Source organism: Nesoenas mayeri (assembly GCF_963082525.1).
Source record: "Nesoenas mayeri genome assembly, chromosome: 13".
In the NCBI taxonomy this organism is placed as follows: domain Eukaryota; kingdom Metazoa; phylum Chordata; class Aves; order Columbiformes; family Columbidae; genus Nesoenas; species Nesoenas mayeri.
Window position 1 is genome coordinate 18,823,876 of NC_137550.1, and position 12,838 is coordinate 18,836,713.

The window sequence follows — 12,838 nt, forward strand, 5'->3', positions numbered from 1 at the left end:
TCGCCATACCTGCACAGTTGGACTTGATGATCTCAAAGGTCTTTTCCGGCCTAAATGATTCTGTGATTCTATTATCTGAAACCAACTGTTTCATTTCAGAAATTAATGAACGCGTTCATTTTTTGTTAATGTTTTATTTAGGTCAATTCATATTGAAAAGTAAAGAAAGGCCGAAATGAAACCTTTTTCCAACTATTTCCCTCTGTTTTAATTTTTGTGGGCCAAAATTCTCTGCCGAAGGTTGCCCAAGTGCACACATAATGCATCTCACACACAAAAAACCCCTTCGTTTTCCCACAAGTTATCGTTAATTGTTAAAAAATACTGCCCAGCTCTGGCAACACTTGACCTTAAATCCCTGTGTCTGTCTGAGTGCAGCCGCAGTTCCCTGGGTGGCTCCTTCAAGCTCTGCTCCGTATTACAAAGTTCATGCTTTTTAAAAGAAAAAATTGCAGTTTACAAACATATTTGAGAGAAAGCAACTCTGAAGCTTTGAGCTCACAGAGAAGAATTAGACTTGCCTGTAAGGCTGTCAACCACATGTTGTTCACATCTGACAAATGCTCTGCATGTAAAGTGGCTTAAGCCCAAGCTATTTAAAAAGAGAGCTGGATTTAGGTAGTCGGTACACACAACTAAGCTGATGCAGTATACTGTCATTCGTAGCTTTACATTCCATCTCCAACATGACAGAAAAAGCATTGATCCTTTTGGAGGCCTGAGGAGACTTCAAAACCATTCGTGAAACATTAATTCTACTGAGAGCCATTTTATAAATGATCAAAATGGCACAAAATGGCTGAAGTGGTGAGCGGGTACACAGAAATCCAGATTTCCTGGCTGCAGAAAAGGCATTCCTGAGCTTCACTTTCAAAACCAGAATTTGCAACCGTATAAAATCAATTTCTGGGAGGCCTAACACAGCGAGCCTCTTGCACTGCCTGAATCACTGCACCCTTGACAACACAGAAACGCTGCCATGTGGAAACCTGCTGTCGGGCTACAGCAAAAGTTAAAGGAAAGTTTGTTCCTGACCCCTGCTCTGAAGGAAATGTGAAACCATACCTGTCCTCCATTATACCCAAGTTAAATTTCATTAAAGACATTAGCTCTGGCACAGCAAAAAAACAGTGCAGAATTCTGAGAGTGAAACGTGATACCTGCCAGGGCACAGCATCTTTGTTTTACAGGCCCATCTTTATCATAAACTAGTTTTGTCCTCTCTCAATTTGGTGCTACCCATCACATCTAGTAAAGCAAAGGGAGTGTTATTCCATTTATAGCATCATGTGGATTAAACAAAACCTCCTTAGCAGGCTCCCATTACCGAATTTGCCCTCTGGGCAAAGCCACAGCTCAATTGTGAGGTGGCATCCCGGTGGCCAGAGATTTCAATTTGTGAGTCATCGGCCTGAGGTGGACAATAAGAAAGTCAATTGAGAGCCTTCACGCGGGCAAAGCTCCGACCTGCTCTGGTTTCAGACGGGCACTGCAAGACCTGTCCTATTTTCATGTTGCCCAGGCACACCTGGTCTTAACGCTAACCTATGACTGAACTCCTTAAGCAATGACATTTTCACCAAGCAACAGAAACATCTGACCTACAGCAATAACAATGAAGTTCATCCAAAATTTTAAATGCCTATATAGGAAAAAAAAAAATCCAATCAAAGCTTAAAAATGCTCTGGCAGCGAACAAGGACTGAGCCGTGCGAATCCACCCTGCGCTTGCCACCCCACCAGCCTGTGGGTACGTGACCATGGTGATGTGGCCATTCCTGCCCGCATCCCTCCAGCCCCTCTGTGCTCAGAACCTGTGAGAACAGTCACGTGCGCTTCCAGCTTATGTGCCGACAGCTCCTGAAAGATGCTGCTGGGTAAAATGGTCACATCTTAACGAGCTTATCTGCTAACGTTTAGTTTGGCCCCTCTTCTGCTGTATTTGCGATATCATAAACATATAGATGTATAAATATGTATTTTTCCCCCTTTAAAAGCCTCTCCCCCCATTATCCCTGATAATGTGGAGAGTTAGAGGGCTTTTTCTTTTTAAAGCGATTATGATTATGTGCACCCTCTGCTCCCGAGTCATTCACACAGAAAGCACAGACAAGCCCCCCTGCTGCGAGGTGACAGCTCTGTCTGGCTCTGCGGGGCTTTGGTATTCAGAGCTCCACGAGGTCATCGCTGGAAAAAACCTTGACGGTGATGTGACCTGGCACCTCGATGGCTTCCTGGCCGCCTCTCCCTCGGAGCTGCAGAGTCCGCTGTTCTCTGGGGTCACTGGGGGAAGCTGCCAGCACCGCCTGTCCGAGGAACTGGTCACACAAGATGTTGCTGTTCCAGACCTAGAGACAAGGGAACAGAATTAAACCCAGCCGAAGCGGTGCTGCTCTCACACTCCACCTGAAGGGCTGTGCTGGAGGAGGGTGACTCCCATTAACCCCTTGAAAAAGCCATGAGGAGGGGGTGTACATCTAAATTTAGCTAATTGTCTAGAGAGCATGTGGGAGATTGTGGATTTGCATGCTCATTTACATACACTATGCAAATAAGGAGCTAAATGCAGCTTTTTGCTTTCTAGGTCACAGCCTGCCTAGAAAGAGGAATAAAAATTACCTGTTTGAGCTCATGGGCAGTAAAAACCTACATGCAATCAGCCCGTCTGTGCCACTCTGCTTGTGCTATTCTCTGCAATGCCTTCGGTGCTCTTCCTCTGACTGTGATGGAGCCAGGTTGACACTGCTAGAGCAAGGGACTGCAATAGTTTTGGGGTCCTCGGACATGTCCTTTGTCACTGCTCAAGATGGGGTTGGGCATATAGCAAGCAGCAACTGAAACAGTGCTAATGGTGGGTTCTGCTGCTAGTCTCACTTGGCAGTCTTTGGTCTGTGAAGTTCATTATTATCTAAGTTTTAGTTACCCCGGAAAAGTCAAATTGTTTGACCTGCATACTGTAGAGAGATGGGGTGAGGTCCCATGTGTAAACCAAATCTTTATTAAGGATTAGGCAATCCTGCACATGCCAAGAACACAGACCATATTCCATCAGCTATTGTATCAGTTCCCTCTAATCCATAACTACAGCCTGTGATTTGGGGAATAACGCTGCTATCATCCTCCTTCTGTTTATAATATTGGTAGAATATACATATTTGTTCAGAGGAGTATTATGGCACAGGAGCACTATGCAACAGCACTGGATTAGGCAGTGAGAAGCCAGAAATGTCTCTCTTCTTGCAATGCAAGGCTATTTCCATTTCTGGCACTTATGTGCCACAGTGGATTGATTCACAGATTCATTTTAAGATCTCTCTACACTGATGAAAAAGACATAGTCCTTACTATTTGTCTAATATTCAAGAAGCGTGTTATGAAACTGGAATGCTGTTCCACTCTCACGGTTTTCTTTAGTGCCTCATCTAAATACTAAGCTCCGTCTCTCGCGCTAGTGCTGAGGCAAACAGTGTGAACAGTTCCCACAGGACTGGAATTCAAAGTGAAAACTTTGTGATAGTAGCCTTAGCTTTGGGTTTATTTCAAATGCTGACTCTGGATAACACTTGGCTTTTCTTTGTCTCTGTTTTGTCAGGTACTAAAAGAGGGAAAAGGTGATTCTGTAAATTCCTTCAAAGCTTTGGAATGAAATATGCCTTCTGCTTCCTAAGTGTCATCACTCACTGTTCTATGGAAGACACCTAGACTAGAGAATCAGCAGAGCAGCTGAATAGCTCCAGATATAGCTCAGTAAGGGGAACAGAGGTTCTTGGACTTCTATCCCGCCTTTCAGTCATAAGGAGGAAGAATCAGCACACAGCGAGCCCAGTAATGCTGTTGTGCTCCCCTCCCTGCCTTCAGCAGCCCACGCTGTGTGGCTTAGCTCACCTGGACAATGATAGGGCTGTCGATGTTCTTTTTGTAGAAGATCGCTTGTGTGTTGAAGACGGCGCTGGTTGTATTGTGTTGCACAGAGGAGCGCACGCTTTGGTTCTCACACTTGATCAGCACATAGGGATCTGCTCCTAAAACACAACCAGCAAGCACAGCTCTTAGGACACAGAATGGCAGCTGAGACATGCCCAGAAACCCAGCAGAAGCAAGATCCAGTTCTGGGTGCCCAGGCCAAAATGGAAGCTAAAATCTGTTTATCATCCATAATTCCTATGGAGGGCAAGGACAGGAACTGCAGAGAAATGCTGTTGGATGACTGAACGCACATCTCTGTGCCCAGCTTCACACTGCCTAGCTCAAAAGTGCTGTTTACCATATTCTGATACGAGTATTAGTGTTAGGAGGTAGTTTTCAAGAAGCAGTTGGAAAGGAAAATACTGTCAAAACGCAAAAACATTTGTAGGAGTGCACTAGTTTCAGCAGTTTCCTGTGGGAAACTGTCAAAGCAAATCCTCCCTAGTTTCTCATTTCATTCCTATGAATATAAGACAATTTCTTTGGTTCTATCATTTGGATTGATGTAGTTTTAAAGTTTAAGTTACCATAACATGTTTATATCTATTATAGGTCCTAGTTAATGTCTTAGATTAAACTTTAATCATACATAACCCACTGAGATTACTCGACATTCTAGAAATGCTTTGTTGTTTGCACACTGAACATTGTTACTTTGTTATAAATACTGATATTTTCTTTCCATTCCAATAGGGAACAAGAACCGATTTGGAAACACCTGTTTTTATCCTCAAATAGGACAGACTGTTCTACTTTCTAAATAGCTTTTAATTAAACAAAGGCACTACCTTTTTTTAATATATTCCAACATGAATATTTCTGTCCATTCCTATTGCTTAATGACAGCATATCTGTTTGTACACACCTTGCTACTTTTTAGATACGGATTTTAAATAAACCCATCTAATGTGTGCAAGTGTAAGTTGCACTTGTGATCATTTCTTGAGCACATTTTGTCACCATCTACTTGCAAATGCCACCACTGACATGATAGATATAAGGCAGCACCATTTTAAAGCAGCTTTTCTTTTTTTAACAATTCATATCCAGGATGGTCATTCATTTGCAGGAATGGACATCAAGATCTTGCTCAAACAAACCACGTTCACAACCACATCCAAAACAGAAGGAGCTACTTCCACTTCCAAGAAAGAAACACATTTCTCCATGTACTGCACTATGATTACACCTGGCCAGACACAACCAGGCCTGTTACCCTGACAACATCTCACACTTTCTATAGCAGGTACCAATGTGTCGCCTTTTCCAACAGGCAATTCCTTTCTGTGTCACTGAATGTGTGGATTTGGCTCTGGGGCATCGGGCACCACGCTGTGTATCGCAAATAGATTTGGAAAATGGATCTGAATAAAACGGGGTCTTGCATGAAATGGTGTCAAGTACTTTGGCCGAGGGCAAAGAGCAAAGCAACATCCGATCATTAACAGTAATTAGGAGATAAAGGGCATAAGAAGGGGTGGGGAAAGGACACAGAGCTTAAAGAGGTAACAGGCATGTCTGCTGGAGGAAAGAGACACCAGTGAAGGGACCTGCTAAGTGAAAGGAAAGGGAAAGCTGGCATTTGAAAGAAACAGATTCAAATTCTCAGAAAGCGCTAGGGAAACAGAGCGAGGTAGAAGAGGAACACAAGAGGTACTCACACAGCACCACCTCACGATGGCATCGCTGAATGGTCAGTTCTATGAGGAGGAACCGGCGCCAGTTCCAGAACAAAAGAAAGAAATGGGAGAGCAGCACATGTGGGGTCAGACAAGGGATGTTCTCAGCTACAGTTGGCCCAGCTGTTTGCATTTACAGTACAAAGACAATGCAGAAAGGGCTACTAGTGTGCAAAAGCAACGTCGTACTATTTGCCAGGAGCTGGGAGTGAAAACAAGTGGAACTGCTACTCTGGCAGCTGTTCTGGCCGTGGAAGGAGGACGGGGTTCAGTTCTCCAGCACGCGTCTGACCCAAGCTGCACCTTCTACACCCCACCCTATATAAATACCTGTTCCATCTCAGTCCTGCTGCTGTATTGGGAAGCTGTATGACAGAAAAGCACAAAGGAAAAAGCTGAAATCTGTAAATTCCAGAAACACTTGAACAGCAATGACATCCCTAAGGCTTAAATAAATCTAGGCACAGTAGTCTAAAGGCTAAGAAGCCATTCTTGAGACAAAGATCCCAGAGACATCCCCACTCCTCCAGCTAGACCACTCTTACGGGTATGCAGAGAGCTACAACAAGCTCAGTCCCAGGGAAAAGGCACGGGCCAAAGGGAGCAGACACCGCGCTGGGACACGAGCGCTGCCTTGGGAAGCAGAACAGGTTGTTTTGCCTTTTGCAGCTGAGTCTGTGCTCCTGTGATACCTCTGAGCTTCTCCTGCAATGCACATAATCAAAAAGAGTCATTCCACTGGCATCAGTAAATCCTCCCCGCACCTCTGCTCCATTATCTCTCTGCTTCACTTAAGCTTTGACCCGATGTTTTGCAGCTGCTTTTTGCCGCCTTCTTTCTGTTTCTCAAACTGCTCCCAAGTCAACTGCCATTAAAGGTCCCAGATACTCTGCTTACCAGGTATGTCATATATGGAGGATCACAATGCCTAGTTTGGAAAAGCAGCAGTGAAAGGCAATTTGCAAACATGCAGATTCAGCATGGAATTTCAGTGGGAAGACTTAAAATGCAAAAGGTGATTTTTCTCTTGGGAAAAGAGTGTGACAGGCAGTAGCAAGAGCAATTTTTAAGACAGACTTGGGAACGACAGACAAGAAACCTTCAAGCACATGGTGCTTCCTCATCTTGCAAACCTGCCACTGCGGTCGGCTGACATTTGGATCAACTTGAGAACCAGCTCAGTCGGAGAGAGGTCCTTCCAAAGAGGAGCAGCCTCCTGCACTCAGAATCGTGTCTGGGCAGCCCGTCATCCACTGGTCTCAACAAGAGCAAACCATCCGTTATTTTACAGACAGGACAATGGATCAAAGACAGCAGCAAGGAGGAGCTTTCCAATAAACATTTAAAATAGAGATTAAACCATCTTCCTCTGGCAGGGAGCACAGTCCTGATGACAACCGGTTCATGAATCAGGCTGAGTGTGCACTTGCTGTGCAATCTTCATTCTCTTCCAGTTTTGTTTCAGTAGCTGCTGAGAAATTTGTGCTAAGCATAACTGTCAGATGACAGTGATGGGCTTATGTGAAGAACAGTGCATTCAATTCTAAAATCCCTCTATCCTAGTTACATCGAAAAAAGGTATTCCTGTTCAGCTGCTCCGCATACCCCCGTGTCAGAGAACAGAGACATCCTGATGTTTTCAGGACAGTTTGTCACAGAGATGTAACACCATGTCTTCGTCCTCAGAAGCTTCAGAATGAATCATAACCTTGATCAGCAAGTTTTGTCTTCTACCTGTGCTAAGGAATGATGGTGACAAACCAAGCCGATGGCTGGACAAGGGGAATAGAGCTGACAGAGCGTAAGAAAAGCAGCAGCTTGAGAGCTGAGAAGCTGCAGATCAGAGGGTGAAGGAGAGGTCAGGAAACCCTTGTGAAATGCAGTGGGGCTCATCAGAAGCAGCAGCTCACACAGAAACCAGTTGCCATCAATCCTTGCACCAGAAAACGAGTAACCTTTGTTTGAGGTCCTCTTAGCAGCAGGAAAACAACCACTTTTCATCTACCTATTTTCTACTTGAATAAACATATTGACTGTGCCTAACCCGAAAGGAAACCTCTACTTGTCACTCCCAATGGCAATTGCTGTGTGGCTTCTTCCCTCACCTCACAGTATTGAGTAGCCAGGAGGCTGCTCTTAACTTTTAAGTGCAGTTCACATCAGGAAATGCTCCAGGAGTGGCAGGTAAAGCTGGTGTTTCGGTACCTGTCCATGTGACTTCGAGGTCTAAACTCACTTCTGAGAAAACCGGTCTTTTTCAAAAGCCCAGTTGCTGTTTCTCCTTGTGATAAACACGGGAGAGGCTCCAAAACGTGGATCCAGAGAAGGCACAAGAAATGACAAAGGAGTTGCCTAACACCTTCTCTACCACAAGAAGTTAATGCAACTGAGCTCCAAATCTTAAAGTGAAGAGAGCTCAAGAGTTATCTGGAGCAAACACAGCAGATGTTTCAGAAACCACTCTAGTTTCCTGTTCCCATTTCACTGTAGTATCTCTGCTCCTTTGCTTTCTTCCTCCCAAGCACCCAGTGCTGGATGTGTCTACCTTTCTCTATCGCGCCGATCATGAAAAATGAACGTTGACAGATGGAGAGTAGGAGTAGAAAATGAGAAAGCATATGACAACTAGACATGTCTCTAAATTAACTGTCAAGATCAAGTGCCAGAAAGACATTTTAGTGTCCTTCAGGACACTTCCTTTGATGCGTAGGTAACAGTTCTGGACAAGTCATTTCACCTCTCCCTGTCCTAGTTTACCCAGCTGAAAACACTGGTTTGAAAACCATAATTTCCTCCTTGAAGTGCTATTAAGCTTGTGGTAATGAAGAACAAAGTGCTCTGCAGGCCGTGAATGACATTGCTGAGGTAAGTGTAACACACTACATGAGTCTGTGTGATTCAGCTGCCTCCCTGGATATTATCCAGTTAGAAAACACAACCCTGAAAGCTAAATTTCTTACTAATTCCCACAAAAAGCTTCTCAGGAGGGCCTGACTACTATTGCCTACCTGGACCAGCACAGATAACACATAGCTCTTACTGGTTTGCATTGTGTTACTCGTCTGATGTCTCCTTCTGAGGAGATTTTACAATGTGCTGAAAGAAACCCATCCCATAAATCTTCAGTTTATTTGGATAATATCTACTTGCTTACATATAAACTCAGACCATCTTCAGAGGACTGAAGAAGCCCCTTCCACTCTTCCAGGTTTGCTTTACACTTACCACCCGATCTGTCTTGCTTCTGTAAACCCCCTGCAGAGTGGATTTTGATTTGGGTGACTCTGCGTGGATAGCCGCAAAGAAGACTCCAACAGGTCATTTTAGGCTTATCTGCCTTCAGCTCCCTGAAAAGTCATGGGAAAAGCAATTGAAGCAATGAATGTCAAGCAAACAATCAATGGCTGTGGAAATTTGGTATTTTCAGAATATGAGATTTGTACTTGGAAGTTTGTGGTACAGAAATGACAGACTTAAGAAATAAAGCCAGAGCAAAGTAAAGTAAATCAAATGTGCGTTAGCCTTTGCACGGCAGCAAGAGCAGCCGAAAACCAAAACAAAACAAACCCAAACAACTTTAAGTCATGGAAAACAGTATCAAAACAAGAAAACAATCCAGCAGGCCTGATTTCACGAAACGCTAGTTTTGCTCTCACAGACAACCACTGGTTTCAAAGGAGATGGTTTAAGAAATAAACAGTATCAACTGCAACTGCAAGCACCAGTGCTCAGTGTTCTGACCTAGAACTGGAAGCAACTACAAAAGCAAAACTAAAAAGTCAAAAGAGCCAAATTGAATTGTCCACCAGGTTCCTGACCAGGCACAAATCCCTGTGAGCCATCTGAAGGTTCTTGGAGGTAACCCTGACCATCTCCAAGGCCTGCTTCTGGAGCAATATGAGCTAGTGACTCAGGGATATTTGAGGGCCACCAAGCAGCCATTTCCAATGAGGTGCAGCCAGTGTGGGCAAGGGAAGATCTCGTGGAGTTGTGAGTGTGACCTACCTGAGTTTTGATGGCACATCTGTGAAGAGTCTCAGGATAAACTTCGCAGTGATGCCAGGATGATATGTAGTTGGGATGAGGATGTAGCGGCCTTGCTTAAGGATCCTCTTCAAGAACACGGTGCGCGTGTTGATGTACGGAGATGTGGCCACTCTCTCTTGCACAGTCAGCTTGTGTAGTCGATAGTTTCTGTTATCCTCCACCTGCAGGCACAGAGCAGTATGGGGGTTAATAAACGGAGGGTATCAGAGCTAACAGGCAGGATTTTCCCTGCACATCATGCAGCCTTTTGTGAACAGAAAAGACAATATGAAATAAAGGCAAACGCTGTGGCTAGTGGTTTTTCATCCACTGAAGCTGTGGCAGAGATAGTCTTGACAGGCAACCCAGTGCTCCAAGTGCTAGCCCACACAGGCTTCCGAGCAGCTGCCTCATATAGAACCATTTATGTTTTGTTCTGAGCCCTGAAGCTGGGCTTAACCACTAACATCCGCTTCAGGGAACTGAAATTTGCCACAGCACAGTTAAAATATAAACTGATTTCTTAAGCAGCTCCTTTGGACAAAGATGGCTCTACATTCTTTTCTGGTAGTTCTCTTTTGTCTTCGGATAATACAGGCCATGGTCTTTCGAAGGCCTTTAGTCATGATAATTAACCTAGTGGGTTCGACCACTTCTGAAATAGAAAAATTACTGCACAGAAATAAAGACACAGCACTGATATTTTTCTGAAGGTGTGATTTCCAAGCCTTTCCAAATTAGATACACAGGCACAAACAAGGCAAGGTGAATTATGCTACTTTCTGTAATGCTATTCTATATATAATATGTGGTTAACACGTGACTGCCAAATGAATAGGTGTGATGCAGATGTCAGCAGCTCTAACTGACTGTTAAAAACTGATGATTTTTTAGGGTAGGGCCATAGACTCAGGGTAGTCCCATTAGCTATAGCAACAGATGATCAGATAATCCTGATTTGAGTGAAAAAGCATAGCTGTTTCTCTTGCTTTCAACCTTCTTTCAGTTCATATGTTCTCGTTTTACTCAATTTGCCCTGAGAGTGCAATTAAATTTCTGTTTGGGATCCCTTTGGTTCCTTTTCAGACATGCTCATTTCCTACTCACTACTCCAGCTTTTGAAAACACTCTTGACTCTTTTTTCTAAGTGGCAAAAAAACCCCTGCAGACTTTTCAAACTCATTCACTTGGCCGTATTTGCTGATCAAATGGAGACAGGAGCCTCCAAACGACCCATGTTTCAAGTGTTAATATTTTTTGTCTTTCTTTCTCTTCAAAGCGTGGGGTAGGAAAACAACTTACAATTCTTTTGCAGTAGGGAAAAATGACTTATGTTCCTTTAGCTCAAATAGAGTTTGAATTGAACTAAATTCAAGGTGACACAGCGCTGCTGAACGAACCCTGAACCAGGAGGGCGGGTGGCCGCCTACCTTGAATATTTCAAAGCCAATTGGGATGCTGTCCCCTTTCCCCTCTTTCTTGTATTTGCGGCGATCCTCCTGTTGTAATGAGACCAACACTTTGTCCTCAGTCTTCTTAATGTCAAAGACAAACTAGCACAAGAGAGAAGAGGGTGAGCTGTTAGAATTGCCTTAGGATACGACCAAGGGAATATCAGCATATAAAGGAGGAAAAAGAAAACACATTTGGGGACAGACATTCCCAGCAATTCACAGCTGAAAATAAATGCTAATAATGAGAATCTTTAAACCCAAAGTATCAGAGACACCGAAACAGGTAATTCTTGTAAAGGACAGCATGAAACGGTATTACAAAATAACTGCTGAGGCAACAGAACATCTCCTCTGAAAGCTAAAGATAAAATATTCAGTTTTAATTAGATATATGTAAATCAGGAATAAGATGAAAAAATTAAAACAACAGATTCAAGATGGAGTCTTTGATAATTTTTGATCCATCTTTTAACCACAGTATCTAAACAGGGCCTGTACATTTCAAACACCTGTATATAGGATGCACAAATGAATGAATCTTCCAAAACTTAGTCAAAAAAACCCAAACCAAACACCTTTACTCTTCACTTACAATTATATTTAATTTAAGAATGACAAGAATGCTAATTTTGGACTTCCTCAGTTTTCCTGAAAGTGTTAGGAATACCCAGTAAGAAGGGCTAATAATAACTCTGCATCTTTAACAAGCAAATCTTTTATCCAAGGTGTTTAAAGTAAACTTGAATCATCTTGGCTTTAAGACCAGTCAAAGGAAATTATTTCAAATTTAGGCAGAAGTTCCCATCTCAATAAATCAGACTTGAATTGCTTACATTATCAAGTATCACTGCCAGACCAGTTCACAAGTATGTGCCCTTTCAGTAACCAAAAAAGGTCAAATAGGTGTTTCTTTATACAACAAAAAATTAAACACTCAAATTCATTCACTGTTAGGGACTCCTTTACATTTTGCTTCTGTCATACATACAGAGGGCAAATCTGAGTTGTCAGAAGCAGCAGAGTGGAAGAGGCCGCTATTTAGGCCAAGTTTAGACATGCTGTATTCTTCCATCCCCAAAGGCCTCTAAATTGGAAGCAAACAAACAAAACCCCAAAACTGCCAGGGTGCAGAGTTGTGGAAGGAGAACTGTGGAGTGCAGGAGAGCTCTCTTGGTCTGACCAGAGGTATGCAACTGGGACCACCTCTGGTCTGTCCTCATGGGTAACAGTCTGGAAATCAGCGGGTGGCTGTAGGAATACATTTACACTGGGCTTAAATCCCCTTATTTTAGAGGGACTGGGAGTGTCACAATCCCCCTCTGTACAGACAAACTTCACAGGAGGCCTCAGTGTCAAGGATTTCAGTCAGGAAGAACACTGATTATCTCTAGACTATGGTAGTATGTGCCACAATAATTTATAATGGCCCTAAGCTAACATAAATGTGCTCCAGCACTGCTATTAAGAGCTTTTTAATCATCTAGCCTAAAGATAAAACTGGAATAAAAAGAACTTCCATTGCATCACCCATCGCACTCAACCGTAGCGTGTATATTTTGTTCTCTGTGGCAGCTAAACACTTACAAATGAGACCCAGGCAAGCACTTGGAATACGTCCAGAATCATACAGGGTAATATCTGAATAAAATCACCCTCTGGAAATGAGGCACTGACAGAAGACAGAGCGGTGAACAACTGCTGCTCTACCTGCAC

At 43.4% G+C, this 12,838-nt stretch overlaps 1 protein-coding gene across 1 annotated transcript in view; it reads right to left on the bottom strand.

Moving 5' to 3' along the window:
* Positions 1-2,165: 2,165 nt before the first annotated feature.
* Positions 2,166-12,838, bottom strand: part of CAPN6 (calpain 6) — a gene marked incomplete at its 3' end in the record, with an annotated part of 42,742 nt that continues 32,069 nt past the window's right edge. The window contains exons 8-12 of the mRNA XM_080352888.1: positions 11,102-11,224; positions 9,651-9,853; positions 8,871-8,992; positions 3,886-4,022; positions 2,166-2,348 (exon numbers count right to left, since the gene is read on the bottom strand). Coding sequence (XP_080209014.1) covers positions 2,166-2,348; positions 3,886-4,022; positions 8,871-8,992; positions 9,651-9,853; positions 11,102-11,224 — 768 coding nt within the window. The remainder of the gene's footprint in view (positions 2,349-3,885; positions 4,023-8,870; positions 8,993-9,650; positions 9,854-11,101; positions 11,225-12,838) is intronic.